At 49.2% G+C, this 21,812-nt stretch overlaps 8 protein-coding genes across 8 annotated transcripts; 5 read left to right on the top strand and 3 right to left on the bottom strand.

The window, feature by feature from the left end:
• Positions 1–342: 342 nt before the first annotated feature.
• PFICI_15366 (ATP-dependent rRNA helicase rrp3) lies at positions 343–1,982 on the bottom strand (the record flags this gene model as incomplete). The annotated part of the gene is made up of 2 exons (XM_007843947.1): positions 343–1,605; positions 1,665–1,982. The coding sequence occupies 2 exons, from the start codon at positions 1,980–1,982 to the stop codon at positions 343–345; spliced, it is 1,581 nt and encodes a 526-aa protein (XP_007842138.1).
• A 457-nt stretch (positions 1,983–2,439) lies between these two features.
• PFICI_15367 (uncharacterized protein) lies at positions 2,440–3,822 on the top strand (the record flags this gene model as incomplete). The annotated part of the gene is made up of 1 exon (XM_007843948.1): positions 2,440–3,822. The coding sequence occupies one exon, from the start codon at positions 2,440–2,442 to the stop codon at positions 3,820–3,822; it is 1,383 nt and encodes a 460-aa protein (XP_007842139.1).
• A 161-nt stretch (positions 3,823–3,983) lies between these two features.
• PFICI_15368 (uncharacterized protein) lies at positions 3,984–5,586 on the bottom strand (the record flags this gene model as incomplete). Its single annotated transcript, XM_007843949.1, has 3 exons — positions 3,984–4,162; positions 4,226–5,318; positions 5,383–5,586. The coding sequence occupies 3 exons, from the start codon at positions 5,584–5,586 to the stop codon at positions 3,984–3,986; spliced, it is 1,476 nt and encodes a 491-aa protein (XP_007842140.1).
• A 967-nt stretch (positions 5,587–6,553) lies between these two features.
• On the top strand, positions 6,554–7,072 carry PFICI_15369 (uncharacterized protein; the record flags this gene model as incomplete). Its single annotated transcript, XM_007843950.1, has 1 exon — positions 6,554–7,072. One exon carries the CDS (start codon positions 6,554–6,556, stop codon positions 7,070–7,072), a length of 519 nt encoding a protein of 172 aa, XP_007842141.1.
• A 251-nt stretch (positions 7,073–7,323) lies between these two features.
• On the bottom strand, positions 7,324–8,316 carry PFICI_15370 (uncharacterized protein; the record flags this gene model as incomplete). Its single annotated transcript, XM_007843951.1, has 1 exon — positions 7,324–8,316. One exon carries the CDS (start codon positions 8,314–8,316, stop codon positions 7,324–7,326), a length of 993 nt encoding a protein of 330 aa, XP_007842142.1.
• Positions 8,317–11,192: 2,876 nt separating this feature from the next.
• PFICI_15371 (uncharacterized protein) lies at positions 11,193–13,873 on the top strand (the record flags this gene model as incomplete). Its single annotated transcript, XM_007843952.1, has 2 exons — positions 11,193–12,900; positions 12,954–13,873. 2 exons carry the CDS (start codon positions 11,193–11,195, stop codon positions 13,871–13,873), a joined length of 2,628 nt encoding a protein of 875 aa, XP_007842143.1.
• Positions 13,874–17,454: 3,581 nt separating this feature from the next.
• PFICI_15372 (uncharacterized protein) lies at positions 17,455–18,361 on the top strand (the record flags this gene model as incomplete). Its single annotated transcript, XM_007843953.1, has 3 exons — positions 17,455–17,464; positions 17,573–18,081; positions 18,137–18,361. 3 exons carry the CDS (start codon positions 17,455–17,457, stop codon positions 18,359–18,361), a joined length of 744 nt encoding a protein of 247 aa, XP_007842144.1.
• Positions 18,362–20,177: 1,816 nt separating this feature from the next.
• Positions 20,178–20,714, top strand: PFICI_15373 (uncharacterized protein; the record flags this gene model as incomplete). Its single annotated transcript, XM_007843954.1, has 2 exons — positions 20,178–20,293; positions 20,381–20,714. The coding sequence occupies 2 exons, from the start codon at positions 20,178–20,180 to the stop codon at positions 20,712–20,714; spliced, it is 450 nt and encodes a 149-aa protein (XP_007842145.1).
• Between the last annotated feature and the right edge of the window lie 1,098 nt (positions 20,715–21,812).

Raw genomic sequence — 21,812 nt, forward strand, 5'->3', positions numbered from 1 at the left:
TGAACTATAGACATTCTGTACATTTGAGTAGTTACCTACCTACGTACCTAGGTTAGATAGTCTTGTTTCGAAACGAGCCCCACAACAATTGATCTTTCCTTGACTGAACTTCGGATGTATTATACTAGGCTGATAGATTATGTATCATGCAGAATTTAAGGTAGTTTCAATACCTAGCACGAAATGATGGAGCACACGAGAAAGGCGACAATGAGAAGATTGAGTATTGTAGTGAAATGGTCGCACAAAGATCCATGGGAAAGAAGGTATATTTCGGAAACCCGGGCAGGACGCCAAGACTTTGGGTATCATGAAAATCTGCAAGGGAAGAAGATAAAATCGCTAGCCCTCTTCAGCATCCATGTGATCTCGTTTCCTTCTACCACCCTTAATGTACTTGCCCTTGAGCACGGCTCCCTTTCTACCTCGATCATTAATCAAGTTCTTCACCTCCATCTTGGCGTGTCGTTGTGCTTCTTCAACGCGAGGCTTGAAGATCATGACTTCTGCCTTGTCGACCTCATACTCAACCAGTTTTTTGCCAAGGAAATGCTCAATTCTCAGGTAGATTTCGAGATCGTATTGTGTAACCAGGTTGATGGCACGTCCGCTCTTACCAGCACGAGCGGTTCGACCAACTCTGTGCACATATGTCTTTGAGTCTTGCGGCAGATCGTAGTTCAAAACCAAATCAACGCCTTTGATATCCAGACCTCGGGCAGCAACATCAGTGGCGACGAGAATTTCTCTTGATCCAGCCTTGAACTTGTTAAGGGCACCCAGTCGAGCCGATTGAGAGAGCTGACCATGAAGTGGAATCGCACCAAAACCGAGTGTGCGCAGGAGGATAGAGATACGCTGTGTGTCGACAATGGTACGAGCGAACACGATGATTGTTCGGCCAGCAAATTCATTACACAGATAAATCAAGTATACGTCCTTTTGTGCTAGTGGGATAAAGACGTAGTTTTGAATGAGCGTCGAGACAACCTGGTGGTCGTGACTGCTAATGCTGACACGAAGGGGGTCACGCAAGGCCGCCCGCTGAAGACTTTCAACCTTTGATGATATGGTGGCGGAAAAGAGGAAAGTCCTACGCTCGCGAGGAAGACACTTGAGAATTTTCTCGATGATCGGTCCAAAGTCCATATCCAGCAATCTATCGGCTTCATCCATGACCAAGTACTTGATGGCACGTAGTGAGAACCCCTTTGTCTTTTCAAGGTGATCAAATAGTCGTCCAGGCGTTGCGACAACGATGTGAGGTTTCTTGCCAAGAGCGATTGATTGGGGCACCATGTCGAGGCCACCGACAATGACGGCAACGCGGAGCGAAATGATGCTTCCCAGGGCCTCGAATGATTGTCCGATCTGGTGAGCCAACTCTCTTGTAGGAGCTAGTACAAGGCCAAATAGTGGTTGAGGTTTCTCGAGAAGTGCTTGAAGAATAGGCAGGGCGAATGCGGCGGTCTTTCCACTGCCAGTCTCGGCAAGACCGATCAAGTCACGGTTCTGAAGGGCCAGGGGAATCGATTTCGCCTGAATGGGGGTAGGCTTCTTGTAACCAAGAGCATCGCAAGCTTCGCACAATTGATCCACAATTCCCTAAGTAGAAATATTATCAGTAATGGTACTTATTTCTGAGCGATGATGGGGACACCCACCAGATCTTTGAAGGTCTCGGGTAGTTTCTCGTCGGCATCTTCCACTGCTCCTTCGCTGGAGCCGGTCTCCTTTGCACTGTCGGCTTGGTCGTTCTCACGATCGCTAGCATGTTTGTCCTCCTCGCCAGCGCTGTCGGAATCAGAATCGTTCGCCTCGCTAGGATCGCTAGCAATAGAGCTATCGTCATCACTATCTTCTTCTTGCTCGATCTGTTCTTGTCGTCTTTGCTTTTGCGGGAGTGGCTTCTGACCAGTGCCCTTGGATTTGGCGGGGCCGGAAGCTGGATGCGACAGCTTTCTTCGCTTCGTTGACAGCATCTTGGACTTTGTACCAATGAACTGGGAAGCTCAGGTCGGATAGTTCAAGACTGATAACCAGGTGAAAAGCAGTTCTCAGTCGCCTGAGTAACTGGCCGCCACAAACGATTGTAGAGGTAATGCCTAACAACAAGTGTAGGTAATGTTGGTTTGGGAAATTTTGACCGCCCTGAGGTTATCAGTGGGGAGCGGGTCTTATCGTGCTCGCTAAATGATATACTGCCATGGCGATAACGCTGATAGCGGGACAAGACCAAAAATTTCTGGGAGAGGACCCGGACCCATCAATGCAGCCATTGTCACAGCCGAGACTTGGACCTCGCAACATGCTTCAGATCTGATCAAACGAATTTTCCATCCGAGAATTTTTGACAGATATTGTCAGGTTCAAGCTCTTGACGTTGCCCTTCTCTGCTTCAATATATCCATCAATCCAGCTTGAAATTTCTCAACAACCATGGCACGAAGACGCACCAAGAAGCGCACCCACGTCGGCGCCAGCAACCCCGAATCTACGGCGACAAGTCTCGGCCATGCAAGCGTAAAAGACCCCAAGAGCATGGTCATCCGTATCGGCGCAGGTGAAGTTGGGTCCAGTGTCAGTCAATTGGCAAAGGATGTCCGCGCAGTGATGGAGCCTGGAACCGCAACCAGACTCAAGGAGCGTCGTGCGAATCGGCTTCGAGACTACATTACCATGACTGGGCCTCTTGGCGTAACTCATATGATGCTCTTTTCGAGATCTGAGAGCGGAAATACGAATCTCCGCGTCGCGGTGTCTCCTAGAGGTCCTACGCTCAACTTTCGCGTCGACAAGTACTCCCTCGCAAAGGACGTACGGAGAGCACAACGGCACCCGAGGGGTGGCGGAAATGAATTTCTGACCCCACCGCTGCTCGTTATGAACAACTTCATTACTCCAGACAATGATGCCACCTCTGGTGTGCCCAAACACCTCGAGTCTCTAACGACGACTGTGTTTCGCTCGTTGTTTCCACCAATCAACCCCCAGCAAACACCTATCAAGTCAATCCGCAGAGTGTTGTTGCTGAATCGCGAGCCCACCAAGGATGGAACTTTCATACTCAACTTTAGACACTACGCCATTACTACGAAAGCGGCCGGCCTTTCGAAGCCCCTACGAAGATTGAATGCCGCAGAGAAGCTGCTCAATGCCAAGAAGACAAGGAAGGGCGGCGTGCCTAATTTGGGCAAATTGGAGGATATCGCAGACTACATGATTGGCGGGGAAGATGGCAACGGATATATGACAGATGCTACGAGTGATGACAGCGAAATGGAAGAGGACAACCAAGTGGAGGTTATAGACACAGCAACCCGCAAAGTGCTGTCTCAGAAGGCCCGTGCCACGGCATTAGAGCACGGTGAGGATGCCGCGGATGACCACCAAAGCAACATCAAAAAAAGAGCAGTCAAATTGGTGGAGCTGGGTCCGCGCATGAAACTTCGCATGACCAAGGTCGAAGAAGGAGTCTGTGGTGGAAGAGTGATGTGGCACGAGCATATTCACAAGTCGAAACAAGAGATTCAGGAGTTGGAGAAACGGTGGGAGCAGAAGGCTAAGGAGAAGGAGGCTCGCCGGAAACAGCAGAAGGAAAACGTTGAACGTAAGAAGAAGGACAAGGCTACGCGTAGCGGAAAGAAGGGAGATGATGATGACGAGGATGAAGAAATGGACTACGATGGATACAATAGCGATCTATTTGACGACATGATGGAGGAGGACGCAGTCGACAGCGAAGGCTTAGCTGGAGATGCCGAGGAGGCCAATGCGGCCAAAGAGGAAATGGAAGAGCAGGAATGGGAAGACGACGAGTAAGAGAGGTTTTCGGTGCTGAAAACTTGTTGCGAGATATGCTCGCCTTGCATAATATCTGGCGTTCGGCGATCAAAGACTGTTTACAGGACATGTCCAATATACCATAAAAGTTCCCACTTTCAGAAAGCAGAGTGTGCCCATCTCCACTAATCTACCCTTGTTTAGTATTGCAAATCGCTTTCATCCTTGTTTCTTGCACATTCTGACTCTGCAATCTCGGACGAGGAAACCTCGGAGAATCCGTTGCGCGGCGGAATATCCAGGAAGCTGACGCAGCTCAAGACAGCGGCCAGCATCAATGGTGCGGCGCAGACTATGAATATAACGTTCTGATACTCTTCTGGAGGGTGAGTGGTAAGCATTGACATCATGATATGTAGTGGCTGAATATACCGAGACTTACCTCCATCTCCATTTGTCGACAAGAGCGCAAGAATCACAAACAGGAAGAGGGGGATATTCATGAGCCCATATACACTTGCCCGTCCACTATCACTCACGATCTGACCACGTTGGAAGGCCATGCTCGGTATATATAGGCCATTACAAGCTTCGAGCAACAAGAAGGAGCAGAAAAGTTGGGCTTCTGTTTGAGCATATGCGGCCGTGAGGAAGCTGGCGCCTGCAAAGAATAATGCTGCAGACAGCAAAAACGTCGAGAGTCCAGAGTTCAGTAAAGTGGCTGATCTCTCCAGAATGGTCCCAAAAAGGAGTGCGCCAAGCACCATTGTCGCCATGAGGTTGGCAAAGATGACTCCATGCGGTATGATGTCGTCGTCTTTGCCGACACCGTGAGAATGGTTATGAGCTTTCTGCAATGTACCGGGCCAGTAGAATCTGAACAAAAAGATCGTGCCTTCGAAACAGCACGAAATAAGGCTGAGGGTCAGAACTTTCCAGTCGCGGAGCGAGTCTGCAACCTCCTGGCGCCATGACCTACTAGGCTCTCGGCTGCCAAGTCCAGCTTCTGCGTCAAGCTTGGCCTGAATCCCACGATTTTCGTTCCACGACCTCATCATGAGGACCGCTGCGAGGGTGTCTAGAAGTATTCCGAGCATGAAAGGATGCGTCTTCGAGCCGAGCGCCCACACGATGCAATGTGAGAGTAGCCCGGCACACATGGCGGTGATGCAATTGGCGATCGTCATGATACCAAACATTGAGCTCAATGGTATCGGACTGTCTTCAAGATTCTGTCGCCTATGTTCACTAATCATCCAACTCTCAAAGACTGTCCAGAGCAATGTAATCCCAACGCCCCCAAGCACCCGGCCTATTGCGAGGATCTCGATTCGATCGAAGGAGACAGAGAATGATGACGCCGAGTGTATAACGCAGAACGTGATGCAAGCTCCGCGCCTTCCACATTTATCGGCGAGATATCCTGTGAATGGTGCCGATATTGCTGCGGCACAGTAACCAGTAGCGTAGAGGATCGCTACGGTTTCGGAAGACAAATGCTTCTCATCGTGAAGCAGCGCCCACAAGTAGGGTCCCTAAATCTTTTTCAGCATGCTGTGTAAATTTGAACGTCCAGAACTTGGCCACCCCTGCACTCACTTGCAGCCATTCAGATCCCATGACCATCAGATAGACGGAGAGAAATCCCCAGAGAAATTGCTTTGCTTCTTTTCCTCGCTCATCCGTGGCGTCTTTCCCAACCGGTCCACGTTTGTAAAGCCATGGCAGGATCTTGCACCCCAATATGAGCCCTACACACAGTGACAAAATTATCAGACTATTCCAGTAAATATTCAGACGCATTGCGACTCATTATGTGTTTCTTGTTGTTCGGGCATGGTTTTTTCCCTTCCTGCGGTTCGATGAAAAGCATACACAACAGTCAAGGTAAAGTAGGTCATTTGTGATTTCCTTCGAAGAAAGCAAGTGAGACATTGATGGAATTCCAGGCATTCATATCTCCCTATTGAAGAACATGATCGACAGAGATTGTCATATCGATGGAATTCCATGTCTCACCATTGGTCTCGACGCAATCACAATAGCAACTAAAGCACTATCCCTTCAATCATTTCATTTCGTTGCAAGTTTCGTTCAGCCCTAGCCATTGATCGTTTTCATCTTTCGCCATTTGGTCAGTTTGTTGATCGAATAATTTGCAACACTAGTGTCAAGTTGCGCAAGCGGTCTAGACAAACCGTACGATGGCCTCTTACTTGACGACAGAATCCTCACATGCCTCCGAAAGCTCATGAACACCGCGGCTCACAGGGGCAATTACCCCAGGTTCATCAAGGGTTCCCCAATCTTAGCCCTTGGGACCTTAATTTTTCAACCAATCGTGATTTAACCATCCCATTGCCACAGAAATAAGCTGAGAAAATGTGCATACTTGGGTTACATCGGAATCTGCCGACCCTGACTGTAGCATGAGGTGATGTTGGGGAAATGAACAGGTCTAGGTACCTAGATGGCTGGTCCAGACTATTGGCGTACAGCCCCAATCGGCATACTTACAACATGAATTACTGTTGCGTTGTTGACGAATATGGCATTCGAAGCGAGTGACATATGATACCGAGTGAAGGAGCTTGCCAATGACGAGCAAAATTGATCCTCTTACTATAGAGTGGAGGGGCTTGAGCGAAGTATATAAGCCACCAGTATATCGTGACAGACTCACGATTAATACAATATTCAAACAGTTGCACGTCGTATTTGGTATTACGTTTGTTCTGGGTCTCATCGTGTTTTCCCCGCAACCAACATCATGAGGCTATCACCCAGTTTGCTTGGACTTGTCTCCCTTGTGGGAACTTGCGTTGCGGATGGAGCAGCTATCGCAGCAGCGCTTGGCGTCATCAGCGCAGATACTATCTCTCTGAATCAAACTGTTGCGTCCTGGCCGGGAGACATTCTAGGGGCCTTGCCCATCACCGTCCAGTCTACAACTCTACTCATCGACATCAACAAGGCCACTGGCATTGCCGAAGACTCTGCCGCACTCAACGATACCGAAACTTTGGCAATTGCAGTCACCACAGCCGACTTGATCACAGACACCAACTCAACCCTGACGGAGATTATAGCAGCGAAGCCAAAGTTCGATAAATTGCTTCTCAGCCCAATCATCTATCTGACCTTGAGCTCACAAAAGGACGCTAGCGGAAAGCTGAGTTCAGCAATTGCAGAGAAGGTTCCGGAGGCATATCAAACGGTTGCTGATGCTCTCGGAGCGGAACTAGCTGCATCTTTCGACGTAGCTCTCGATGCTTATTCCTTTCTGTGATAAGGGGACAAGTGATGGAAATCTCAACGAACGGGGCATACTGCAGATAACATGATCACGAATATCAATGACCCAATCAAGGGGAATCTCACAAAGCTTTGGGTATGATGCAATGGGAAAGCTGTGGTGGCATTTTGTATCTCGGCCACGTCTCCTTCAACTAAACGCACAAAGGTACAACTTGTGCGAAGGGAAACACTAGTCGGTCATTCTCTTCTTAATATATATATGAAGATGATTTTCCAATTTGGTTAATCCTTTCTTCTTCCAGCTCGCCGTTTCTTGATCTGGTCAATCCCGCCTTGCACCATGTTTCCGGCATCGCTTGCTGCCCTCTCGCTCCGCTCTTTAATTCGATGCTTCTCTGCCTCGTCTTGTAGATCTTCTACGACGTCTTTGCCAACACTCGTGCCATTCATCCAATCGAGTAGACCCCAGGCGCCAAAATTGCCCCGGCCGCCGCTCGCATAGTGAGTTGCGGTGCGACGCGCGACGCCGCTCATGAGAATGCCGGGAACTACACTGTACCCTGACATGGACATGGTCTCTTCCACCGTGGTGAGCAAGGTGAACAAGAAATATGTCAGAAGATGTGGGCGTATAATGAGCGAGGGCAGGTAGACGGGCAGCAATCGGTGGAACATCAGAGGTAACGGGTGATCTGTGTAGAGCATGAGAGAATACGGGGCTCCGCGATGGTGATGGCCATAACATTTATGCATATTCGTGAGTGGACCACGGGAATGCAGAAGTTTGCGATGTATATAGTAGGTCAAGACTTCTCTGCACGAGTAGAGCCAGCCGATGTGCTTGATGATCTGCCAAGGTAAGGGCAGGGTAGTCGAGGTCTTGAAGAGCGGGGCTTGCAGTAATGTCGTCGCGCCGATCGATAAGGCGGCCTGCAGAGCAGTCATGAGCAGCAGATTGAAGACGGCAAGGAGGATCTGTTTGGCCACAAAGGCGGCATTGCGCCGTGGCAGCGACGACGATCCATATAGCTTGATAGATTCGGAAAGGCTCGGTATGCCGCTATCGAAGAGGAGGAAGAGGAGCGACGGTATGAACCAAAGTGCTACGCGCACAGCGAAGATTCCCATCAGCTCAATTTTCAACGGGCTGTGCGACAGGACGAGAGACATCCATGTCATGTAGAAAAAGAGCAAGTTGAGAGATGTTGACCATGATGTCAGGGCTGGGGCGGCAAAGTAGGAAAGAATTGGGAGAGACAAGAGTAAATCCAACATGATGAGATGCGTTGCACTCGACTTTCGTGGTCCACAGCAACAAGCATGTACAAGCGTGGCGGCGCTTCGACAGCAGAAGTCGTAGATGAACTCCTTATTGCAGCGAAACGGTACAATGAATACAATCACGAAACTTATAATGAAAGGGAGAGGGGAGTCTCTCTACCCCATTCATAATTCGGCTGAATAGTCAGATTATCTAGCACAGTCGTCGTCTTATGCTTGAGCTGCCTTGTTTCAGGCTGGCTCTTGAGGAATTTGGAGGGTATGACGTAGGTGCTCCTTTTGAATAACCCCTGTCCGAAAAACATAGTAGGCACATAGATTTGTAGGTAGGTCGGTAGGCATTCAGACGCAAAAATATCACATAACCTTTACCATGAGGCTTTATAAAATTTACAGGTTCATCTTACATTAATTTCCATTTTTAGATCCTCGAGCTGAATAATATGGCTGCCAAGCTTGATCGAAAATTGTACCAGCGTTTCAGTTGTCTACGTGGAAAGATCTACTATGCAGGGAGATCCCCAGTTTTGCTGTCAATCGGCACGTGTGTTTAACCATAACAGCAAAGTGCATTCATAAAAAGTTCCTTCCTTTTTGCTGTCTCACTTATGCTTTGTCACTGAAAACGTGATCGTTGACCTTTAGACGTCTTCTAAAAACTGTTCGAATATGACATTATTTGTTATATGCTTTTAATTGTTATGAGATTTGTTGTTTGCCAAACTCATTAACATCCCACTGTGTAATAGCAAGCTCACGACCTATGATTCCGAGAAGGTGAACGGAGTGACAATGTCCATATGTCTAATGTTCTCTATAAAAGCAATGATTGAAACTGCCCTTGTGTTGCAATCAAGGTGAACTCTGACTATATTAGGAGTATACACACATATTATTCATCATCTGTATACAGAAAAACACACAGCATGTCTCGATACCTACCTAACTTACTAACCATCGTAATGTTTGCGGCAGATGACAAAAGCAAGCCTGCAAAATGCACGTACGTATACAATGTAGCGTGCGCCCGTCGACGGATGGAGTGGTAATTAAGAAGGACCCGCCGGAGGCCTTAAGGGTTGCTTTATACCAAATCCGGAGCAAGTTTCATTCATTGGTAGATTAGGTATTTCGCATGAAAATGACAGGTCAGCAAGCATGTCTCAAGCGTCTTTTATGTGTTGGAATGGCGAGGGAAGGCATCAAGCGCACCTGATCACCTGTATCAGGGTGCTCGCTTGACTTTCCAATATCACGATATGCTCTTGGTAAGGTGGTGGCATACCTATGTCTATGATTGATCACGAAGAACGGCTCAGAGCGTCAACTGCCAGCAGCCTAGTGGGTAATGTACATAGTAGGCTTCTCCTTTGAAACCCGAGTTCCTGGGATTACAGAGCCCACATAGCATGGAGCGATAGAGCTTTGACCCGCGCGATCTACGGCCCCGCTGATACTAGACTGGGTGCTATAATATAATAACAGGGAGACATCCATGTCGCTCGTCTGTGCTGTGTCAAATCAACCTTGATTCATTTCGTTGATTGGTATGGGCATTGCATCTGGTCGAGACGTGACCAAAGGGTAGCGCTGTGATGCGATGCAAGAGCAAACCCAGAGCGCACGTCGTGTCAAATCACTCACAGATAACTCGAGTCACATCTGGCAACGGGCTCACATTTCCGCTGAATTGACAATTCTCTTTTGGCTTTCCATTGGTTCCTGGAAACAGGGAGAAATTGACTTGTCCCTGTGGCCCTCTTCTTGTGCTTATGGATTGCCAAGGCTCGAGGCTTTCTCATTAAAAGTATTGGACGCGACACGCCATGTACCTGCATACCTCCCTCCTGACATATTATTGTACTGTGTATATATTGTAGTAGTCCTAGTAGTGACTCGTACGAATTAAGCATACTCTCATTTCCTCAAGTACACCCTGCCCCTGAGCACGACCAGTGACATATGGTATGCAAGAGTCAGATTGCTGGTGCACGAGACTATTAGGCGACATATAATACCTACCTACTCAAAGACTTTGGTTACTGGTAGATCATGTCAACCACCGCAGACACTGACCTGCATTTTTACACTACCTACCATTTACATTGCTGGCCAGGTTGAGCGCTTCTCTAGCCGCCACAGCGCGTGCACAGGTCTCAAGCTCTTATTCCCTACTCTGTACACAGTACCTTGAAGCACAAGGTGAAGGAATTTCTCGAGCTTTTGCGAAGTGAGAAGTAGTAGGTACCTAGTATTGCCTTGTATGCGTGGAGGTTCCGCAGTGCGGTTGGACAACCGACTCGGACGGTATCTCGGACCCTGCAGTCTGGGCCCCATTTTCTTCTATTGAGCAATTCAAGACTTGAGACTTGTCCGATAGGAGCAGAGCTTGGGACGGGGGAAGGGGCAAGAAGAAAAAAAAAAGACGCCTCTTTGACAATTCTGGAAATCTTTCTCTAATCCCTACACATACCTACATTACACACGGTCGTGAACGTACATCTTTGCCCATCTTACATTACCTTCACACATACCCTCCCCCTACATACTGTACAGCGAAGCGCGTATTACAGTGGCAGCCGCACACACCAGACTGACGTCCGCCCTTCCTGCAGGTGCGCCGTCAAAGGCGGCAGTCAGTAACAACCCCACGGCTAGTCGCTCGCAATTAGGCAAATTCGACCGTCGCATCGGATTTCCAATTAGGTTCTGCAAGCTCACTACATCGCCCGGCGCATTCGAATTCCGATTCCCACCAGCCAGCAGGTGACTGATTACATTAGGTTCCTGGGAAAGGTACCTCCCTGACTTTCCATTTGCAGTGCTGGCTGGCTGTATGTAGGCAGAGGTAGTAGGTAGCAGCAGCAGCTATGGGTTACGCGCCGTCGTCTTCCACCTCCGCCGCCGGTTCTTATGCAGCAGCCCCTATCCCTCGCCAGCCGTCGCAGTATCCGCATTCGTCTGGCCGCAGGTCTCTCCGACTCGATGTCCGTACCGGCGACGATGGCACCCGTCGTCCCTTCACGCCCGCCTCTCCCGAAGTGATTTCCTCTCTCATCACCAGTTTGTCGGGCATATCGGAGCCTGCCAACACATATTTCAACAAGCCTCTACCTGTCTCGCCCGGCCACGGGAGCTTCGGTGTCGACTACGGCGCCTTCAGATCATCCTCGCTTAGGGCCGACCAGGAGGACAACGTCCCCCTCGACGAACTGGCCGCCTGCCCACCCGTCATCCGCACCGCGCCTCCCCCATCAGGACTTTCACCACTGACGACCCCCAAGTCACCAAGATCCCCACGTCGCGAGTCCTCCGGCGGCCTCAGATCCCTGCTGCGGTCCTCGCGCCCCTCGTCCAGGAGCTCTGCGTCCTCGTACGATGACAATCGCAGCACGCGAAGTATCGGTAACCCTTCTATTGAGCCTGGAACACACTCCACGCAGGAACTACATCGACAACGATCTCAAGACAGCTGGGGAAAGAAACCAGGGCGCAACAGTAAGGGACTGATGTACATGAGCTCTAAAGAGAGGCTGCGGGCCGGTGAAGCCGAGCGCAAGCGATCCAGTTTCGGGGTCTTGGGAGGCGCTCTCGACAGTGTCGTAGGCGGGCCCCTGTCGCCGCGGACGGATTCTTCGCTCGCAGAGACCCCAATCAGCGAAGAGCCCCCCTTCCTCGAGCTCGACACGCCTTACGAATTGTACGAGCTTCCAGAGCCGAGTCCTACCTTTGATCAGGCATTCCAACGACCGGTCCCCGCTCGTGATTCATCCCTGCGCAGGACTAGCTCAAGCACGAGGCGATCTTCACGTCGATCAAAACGAGAAGGCGAAAGCAACGTCAGGAGTAGTATACCCGAAAACGAAGAGCACGATCACTTCCACGACATGTCTCTTCCTAAGCGTACGATGCCAGCGCGGTCTGCGTCGGCAAACGATGCCAACAGGAGAAAGGAGGATACATTGCGAGCAGACCTGCCAACCCCTAGCAGACTGAGCGTGTCCCCCACCAAGACGTCTCATGAAAAATCAAACACGAACAAAAGTAGAGCGCATTCGGAAGACCCCCTCGAGGATGGTGCGCCGTATCCAGCAGTCTATTCTAGCAGGCGCAGGACTTCCCGCAGCGCTGACAGGAGGAAGTCTGGTCGCACTACCCCCGAACCAGGCGATGCTCTCAAGATGAAGCGGAGCAGCTCCCGGTTAAGCCGGTTGTCTGTCGGCCCCAAGAGCCCTGAACAAGAAAAGGCAGCAACTCCGGAACGGATTGTTAGCTATGAGAGACCGAAAAGCGTGGACTCTGTAGACGATGCGGTTGAATCGTATCTCTGCTCTCCACGACTATCGCAGAAGATCAAGCACCCACAAACGGGTCGTGTGATATCTTTTTCAGAGGTAGGCGACTCAGAAGGCTCGGCAGTATTTTGCTGCGTCGGAATGGGTTTAACGAGGTACATCATGGCATTCTATGATGAGCTCGCACTGACCCTGAAATTACGGCTCATTACTCCTGACCGTCCTGGTGTTGGCGATAGTGAACCATATGCGGATGGCACAGCTACGCCGCTGAGCTGGCCAGGTAAGTTATTTCACGCTTCATTGTTGCTTTGTTCGGTTCTCACCACCAGCCAGATGACGTGTATGCCATTTGCCAGGCATTGAAAATTACGAAGTTCTCCATACTCGCCCATTCAGCGGGGGCCATCTACGCGCTCGCTACGGCACTTCGGATGCCACAACATATTCGTGGACGCATCCATTTGCTAGCACCATGGATCCCGCCCTCGCAAATGAATGTGTTTGGTACTTCTCAGGCAATGCCACCCACAAATGCCATCCCAACCTCGCAACGAATCCTTCGCGCTTTGCCTACTCCATTTCTGAAAGCCGCCAATAGCTCTTTCATGACAGCAACAAGCAGTTCAATTACTAGTTCGCTCCCGAAAGAGAAAAGGAAAACGAAACGGAAAGCGACCGCTGCTGCTACTGGACGCCGTGATACAACTCCAAATATGGACAAGGAGAATATGGCAGGGCTTCCTGTTGGAGACAAGGACCTACCGGCAGAACCCACGGAAAGCATGGATCAGATCAAACCTCATGGCTCTGACTTTGGCACACCGCATCCGGCAGCGCCTGACGCAGTAAATGATGATGAAGCGGAGAAGGAGCGCCAAGTTTCTTATGACACCCGCTTGACATACGCAATATGGGATCTCGCAACAACCGGTGCAAATCCTGCTGTTGATCTTCTTGTGTGTCTGGAACGACGGCACACTGTTGGTTTCCGCTATGTCGATATCACTCGTCCGGTCGTCATCCACCATGGTAGCCGGGATAACCGGGTCCCTGTGGATAACGTAAGATGGCTCGGCAAGACTATGCGAAGATGCGAGGTTCGAGTATTAGAGGGCGAGGGTCATGGGCTCATGGCTAGCGCAACCGTTATGGGTAATGTTCTCATGGAAATATCCAAGGAGTGGGAGGATTGGAACAAGGCAACTGGCAGCCAAAGGGAAAGAGGGAGAAGCTTTCGGGTAGGCGGGAGGTAACTGTCTATATATGCACATACCTCATTTTCACAGGATTCAAGGATATTTGATGAATGGGCAAAGAACCAATAATCCGGCGTTTTATTGCAGGCTTGCTGCATTCACTGGGGTATAGTGATGGGCTCATGGGCTCATGGCACCCGACCCGACGAGGAGATATTACATACTCGAGACATATAGCAACCTAATAAGTGTATCTAATTACCACTGACTGACATATATGAGCGTGGGACAAGCATGGGAATGGTATCGAATAAGCACCAACTTAACGCCAGCGGCTGTGTAGGCATAAACTCAAAGCATAACTAACCTTTTGCGCGCACATTTTACTACTGAGCTCCTACTGCAGCGCCATGTGACGTTTCCACGCTTATTTTGCAAGGCTAATTCTTGCACTCAAATGTCAAGTGCCTCGTGGACATTCATCGCAGTAGGTCTAAAGTATGATCGAGCTCCCACTGCAGTATTTAGCGGCAAGGATGCAAGGGATCGGATCGACTGCAACGGGCAAAGGGAACTGGGCCGTACAACATTCCATAACCAAATCACCAGTGATATCAAACACTCACAGTATAGCAATGACAGATCATAATGACCATGTTCCATCATATGAGACTCCAAGATAGGGGTATTATGGAGAGCTTGAGTGCGACAATCGATTTCGGTGCGGTAGCTATGATGTAAATTGTTCATTTTAATGCAATCAATTTCAGATCAGCTTTATCCTAGATGTGTCGATTATAAACATTATGATCTTTTCATTCCATGTTGTCTACCAAATAACGGCCAGAGACCAGGACGCCAAACTCCTCTCAAACCCAAGGACGCCATAATGAAGGTGTACTCGCCCCTCTGCATTGGTGCAATCAGCAGGCACCGGAAGCATTCAACTCATACCGTACAGAATGAAGAACAGCCATAGTTTGTGCGCCTAGCCAACGAGTGATTTGCCCTGAAATACAAATTCACATAGCTTGCCAGGCTTCTCAGCAGGGTTTCACCTCCACTCGCCAAAGATCTCTTTCTCCGACATATCGCGCGCAATATAAAGGTCTGTTCTGGAACCCCTGATTGGCTTAAAGCACACCATATTCTCCTGCCACTTGTGCGCAATCCAGGGGTCGCTGAATCGGAAATAAAAGCCGGCGTATCCGGGGCAGCTTGTGCTCGAGACAATTTCCACCACGCACCACGGTAGGCGGATCAATACCCATGTCCCGATAACACGGGTCTCAAGCCGCAGATGGTGATGGCACCAACAGCCCTGAATCCGATCTGCGTATCGTTGCGCTTGCCAGCGTGTGCGAAAGCCGAGTTTGAGCCAGCGCGGTTCAAATTGGATTGCTACCTCGATGGCGCAGGACATGATGTGATGAGGTGGTTCTGTGATACCACTGTAACTTTGACAAGCTGGTATATACAATGAGTTTCTTCTCGTTTGCGATTCGCAAATGCCTTGATATGAGGAATGGCGATAATGCAGGATGGCATATCGTGAACGGCCAAGCTCGAAACGTCGTGAAGAGAATATATAGGCCTTTCTGTTGGATCAGAGTAACCTACCTGGCTATGTCTAGCCTTCGCAAGTTTTACTTTTTTAATTTTGTACCATCCACTCTGCTGAACTGTCCGTCGCTAGAGATGCCCTAGAGCGCCGACGATCTGAACTTACCAAAGGTCTGCCGCCGTGGCGGGTCTTGAAAAGAGGTAGGGTCAGCTTCAGAAGACGACTTTTTAAGTTTAGCTACGAGTCTAAAAGGGCTCATCCTCTAGCAAGCTGAAAGACCTCCACGGTAGCACGGCAATGAAAATAGTTGTTTTATATATGCTTTGTTCTAGGCCTGTGGCACTACACAACTTACATGTATTAGGAGTATGCCTCGAGAATCCCTACACCGCCTCTGTGATATGCCTTGCAGGGAACGATATCATGAGAATGCAAGTATAACATGTGTTGAACTGTCCACAGTTGCAAGCATATTCGAGTACGGCGGGACATAGTATTAGGGCAGTACTAAATATAATGTACGGTCCCATGCCCTTCATTTGGGTTATTAACATCGACCGTCCAAACTTGGCCGCCACAAATGGAAATGTTTCACCAGTCTACTAGGAACTCGTCAAATGAATGAATTTGTTATAGCTAGGACTATAGGGAATATCTAGAAAACACAAAGATGGAGAGGAAGAATGAAAGAAACCCATGAAACCTGTCTGCATTGACATTAACAATGCCAATTTGGCACTGTATAGAAGCCCAGGCTGAACAATCGTTACTCATACCCAAGGCAAACACTCCATGTCACTATACTGGTGACTCCTGTGCTTCGAGCCATGGTTAGCCGACGAGAGGGAAGATGTCGTTGGAAGCGGTGGCTATGCATTAAAGCAGACAGAGGGTTCACATTCGCAAAGTCTGCCGGGTGACCCGAAGAAATGGGCCATTGCCTGATGACGTCGGTGCTGGTGTTGGATGAAAACTGAGCCATTTCAATTCGGGGCAGATGACTACGACATCGATATAGGTAGGCTGCATACTTGACGCAGATTGTGAGTACATGATAGTTTGAGTAGCTGACTCAGGCCACCCAACTCTTTGACCCAGCAAGCCACACCCTCATCCCTTCGACTAAAAGGGCCAATGGCCAAGCGTGATGAAAAGTATAATGAGCAAGTCTGTTGAGTATTTCTGCACGGGAGGCTGACGTAAGGCAGAATCAACATAACCAATTCGAGATCGTAGCCAGCCAAAACTGTAAAGTCTTGCAGCAACCAAGCTCATAACCAATTCTGCTCCAATACTCGACAATGTATGTATTCCACTACATATCCCCCAAATATCGAGAGCAAGAAATCCATTAATTGTCTGAAATGGCAACAACAAGATGGTGATGCAGCACGACAAAAATTTCACATGAGGGAATACTTGATCTAGACTTAATCAGCATTTTTCTTTTTTTAAGTGGGAAGAAGGGGCATGCTGTGATTTTCTTCTTACACCCAAAAAAAAAAAAAAAAAAAAAAAAAAACAAAGAGCAACCAGTCCAATAGAGATTATATAGTGGTCTCGGCCACGGGACGCCTTTTATAGTCGCCACCTGCTACTCAAGCATAAATATCATGGCGATACTATGAGTCACGAAGTATTAGCTGCAATCAAACAATTACTGCATCTAACAAATATATTTTGCACAGGGTGTGTGGCTTCATATTGAACCAAGTTATACGACATTAATCCACATCATTGTGACAGAAGTGCCGAACCATGTCGTACCGGATTATTTTGAATTATATTCAGCAATGAATTCGTCTTTTTTTCAGAGAGTTACTGCCTCTGATAATAGCCAATGAATTGCCCAAGGGTTCAGACCTACATTGCATGAAGAGGCAGCCATGCCCTGCAAGTACGTGAGCCAGATTGCGGGCCCACACTTGGACGAGGAGTCTTGTGCTGAGTCACTCGAACGCCGAGAAAAGAGTCATCCAGTGATAGGTATAAATCGGGATCCCATTTCCAGTTACACTCCCATATTGTCCTATTCGTCTTTTTCTTCCCCTCTAAAGGACAGGAAAAGATCAAAATGGCCCAAAGTGAGTCACCGACCAATATGGTCTTATATGGCCTCTGGACAAGATACTCCACTAAGTTTTCACCTTGAACATACCAAGCAAAGCATGGAGACTTACACAGCTGCTTAGGCTGGACGGCTCGAGTAGTCCTTTTACTTGACTTCTTCGAGATTCCATACAGTCCTCGATACTACAACATCTATGATTCTGCAAGTCGTCCGAGCGACAAATATCTCGAAGGCCGTTTGGTTCCAATGCTTCAACCCATCGCAAGCGATTCAAGTTTTATAATTGAGGACTCTCTCGCAATCTGCGAGTATCTTGCAGAGGCATTCCCGGATCGTAATCTCTGGCCAAGGGATGACAGGTTGAGAGCGTTCGCCCGCAGCGCAGCAGCACAAATGCACGCCGGCTTCAATGAACTCCGCAACACATATCATACAAACTTCGTGGCGAGATACACTGGCGACATTCCAATTAATGACACTGCAAAGAAGGAGATTGCGAAGATGCTCGGTATCTGGTACCACGCAAGGATCCAGACAAAGACACGGCTGGCAGAGCTTGGCGAAAAAGATCACGGTTTCTTGTTTGGGTCATTCAGCATTGCCGACGCATTCTTCTGGCCAGTCCTTTGGGTAAGTGATTGATTTCCTGGAGCGCGCTAGGAGTAAAGACTGAACCAAGATGCAGCGGTTCAGAAGCTATCAGCTACCGCTTGATAATATCACTGAAGATGCCTTGCAGTGGATGAACACGATGTGGGGTCACCCTGTGATGCTAGCTCAAGCCCGCGGTTACTTTGAACAGGCCAAGGACGCAGCCACACGGGTTGACAAGTTTGACGACATTTTTAAGCATGTTCCAGGGGTGCATTATGGACATTTTGATCAAGACTGGTCATTCAAGTCCGGATAGACACATTCTGAAGATCCGAAACTTTATAAAATTTGAGCTTCATGGTCAAGCCTGGGCATGGAGGAATGTTGAAGGAATGTGTATTCGTATGCGTATCCGTTTGGAAGTCTGTGTGAAAGAAAGTTCCCCGGCTGTTCTAGCGCCAACAAGAAGGCAGTGCTCGTGCTTGCCTGCGCTAATAACAGTGTCCATTAATTCTGACAGAATATGGGACCTCTTTTTTTTCTTTTTTCTTTTTTTTCCCCCTCTTCCTACCCCTTCCTGCAGTCAAACCGTTGATGGAAGTTGAAGCCGGAATCCACAGGCTAGATACGGAACACCGTGGGCCAGGACTAGCCTTGAGGCTTGGGGTCTAGATTCCAGACCAAGCTCAATCACACCTTGTCTAGTATACCTAGGTAAAGCACTTTGCCCTGTGCTGCTGGGTCGCTCGTACCAGGAATATAAGCTGGCGACTTTGCAATACTGACAGCTTATAATCTTCAATGCTATTCAACTCAAACATAGGCCATGTAAGTGATGCCATGAATCTATAGAGTACAGGTAGGTAGCTAGCACAGACATCATTATGTGCGGTCTCGGGCAACAATGTGCACGGGTTCCCCAGAGTTGTTGGCTTGGAATTTGACTGTGGAGATTGCTGCATCTAACAGAACTACTAGTACTACGTTCTGCGTCGGCCTGTGTAATACACTACTGCACTAGTAGTACTAGGTGACGGCTGCTACGTGCCACGAAAAAGGTCTATTAGCAAGAAACGACCAGTGTGAAATATTTCCAAATTTTGGAGTACATACTCGGCAGATGATTCTCAAGTGCTGGATGCCAATAGGCAGTACAATGTACGTGGATAATGAAAGTCGAGAAATCATTGTACTCATATTATCTCAGGGTCCCCCCCCCCGCCCTCCTTCCCTCGTATCCCAAGGCCCTAGCCGAAACAAGAACTCTGTACCTGACTATTTCAGATTGTCCAATCACAGCAAAGGAATCGCCATGCCTCCGTCGATCCTCAGGGGTCGTCATTTATGCAGGAATTCGCCGGCGCCCACGGAAATGCCCTGCGTCCCGACTCTCCGGCAATCACAAGACAGAGAGAGGTCACAAGACAAAGAAGCAGACAGACAGGCAATATGCACACAGGGGAGTACGTACACAGTAGTGACCAACAGCCCCCATGACGAAATTGAAACTGTCGCATGTTTTCATTTAGATGCACCCCAATTGCAGTCATTTGTCACTTCGGCGATTCCCTCCCATTGTCCGGGGTCCCGCCATGCTTTAGTTAATAATAGTAGGACGAGGTACCTGCTAATGTGTTTTTCTCTTGTCCCGAATGTCTTGATTCCTCTTAGCCTCTGGCTATATCCCTTCCCTTGTAGGGGGCGTCGACACATTCTCACCACGCAGGCCGCAATCCATCCTTCTTTGTCGCTCCTTTAGTCTACATTCCCTTGCAGAGAGTGCTCTCGAGTTTTGGCGCCGACAGCAACCTATCTCTAAGAAAGAGGATTTTTGGATATCCCCTCTCAGCCGTGCCATTGTCCCAGACGTAGGGTCTTTTTTTCCCTCCTTCCCGCTGTTCAGAGATCCACTTACACGAGTCGCACCGGTTGGAGGGAAACATCTATTGCTTTCGACTGCCAGCGACTGCCAGGGCAGCAGAGCAATACCAGCTCAGACGGGCTTGGGTTGCCACAGCGTTTGCGATCTGAAGCCTCAATTTTGCAGCAGCAACACATTCACCGAACTATCATACACCAATCGCTTGATACGTGGAGGGATTGCGACGACTCGCAATCCAGGCGCGGCCGAAATGTCACTCTTCACCATTCTTGCTCGCGACGACTGCACCAATTCCGCCGGCGGCGACACCTGCGAAAAGCCGGCTAGCAACTCCAAGATCACTGCCATCGTCATTGGCGTCATCACGTAAGTGCTCTATGCGCGGGTAGTCATCAGATGTCGCGCACCGCATCTATAATTCTCTTGGCCTTGCTAACACGTATCTGCCACCAGTGGTGTGCTCCTTGCCTGCCTGCTCGTCGTCATCGTCATATTTCAGCGCCGAAGAACTCGAAGAGACAATCAAGAGTGGACTAAGGACCCGCAAGAGTTGGAAGACTACGGCATGGGCACCATGGACCTGGACAACACCGCCAAGACTGGCAGTGTCAGACTACCTCCCGAGGCCCACCGCGCTGAAAGACCCGTCAAGGCAGAGGGTGCCGGAAGCGAGATGCCGCCGCAAAGTCGCATCTCGGTAACCTCGACAGTTTCGCTGGCACGACAACTACGGGGACACGATGATACTTTGAGCTCGACGGCCCAGGTTCCTCGTTCCCTGGTCTAGGAACCTCGAGGCACAAGGCTCTCAACAGTCTATGAGTAAAAGCTAAGCTATGGGGAGAAGAGATAAAAAAAAAACAGATGTGTCGGCAAGATCAAACCCCAAGAAACAGATCCAAGCACGGTCAAAATTTGCTGCGCCTGACAGCTTCAGGTCATCCCCTACTCCCGCGTTTTGCGCCGAATGGATTCAAAACGGAAATCGCGATCGCCTTGTCCATGCCTACAAAAGGTTCTGTTGCATGTCTCGAAAGGACATCTTCTGGAGGGAGATGGCTTGGAGCCAACATGCACGTACTCAAACCCATCCACGGAGCAGGATGGGTCTGCTGCTTGATAGGCAGCTGGGTGTTGCGCACATGTTCTTGCACATCTCAAACCCGAGGTCAGTGTGAGGAGGCCTTGGCTTAACAGTGGAGTACTGTTGAGCTGTAGGGCCCCGGGAGATATGCACTTGAACACTCAATTTTCACTGGTCATCTAGAGGTGGGACAACGTTGCACAGTTTTCCACCTGGCGAAAAGCCGAAAACCAAGTTATAAATGAACATTTTCCCACATTGTTTTGTGTTTCAGAGTATAGTAAAACTAAACTTGAATACTACCTTCAACCATAGGTATAATATGCACTACTACTCTTGCCAAGCTTGAAGGGGGCTTCTTGTCGGCGCGTTGTCAGTGTTGATTATCATCATCGCACAGCAGTGATTGATACCACTCCACAACTTTTCTTGCTCCTCGGTCGCTACTGGCCACCTGCTATGGGTCCTCGATCATATCATAATCAAATAGGTGGGCTCGACGATATGTACCAAGCCCCCTGAGGCACCTTTCATACTGGCTCATGATATGGGGGTTTCAAAAACTTAGAGAGACTGGCAGACTGGGATGTATGGCTGTTGTTCATTCCGTCGCTTGCCCTTGGGCTATGTCCATGCCTTATCTAGAGGGCCTGTACTTGGTTCCTGTCCAACCGTCGCCGTGTTTCGTCAGGCGCAGCAGCAGGGACTTGCTCGAAAACTGGTCTTCTCGGGTTTGGCCAAAGTGTGACCCTTTGGCTCAACTGAGCGCATGTTCATAGCGTTGTAACATGTGGTGCAGTA

This window comes from Pestalotiopsis fici, assembly GCF_000516985.1.
Source record: "Pestalotiopsis fici W106-1 unplaced genomic scaffold PFICI_Scf_17, whole genome shotgun sequence".
NCBI classification, from domain to species: Eukaryota; Fungi; Ascomycota; class Sordariomycetes; order Amphisphaeriales; family Sporocadaceae; genus Pestalotiopsis; species Pestalotiopsis fici.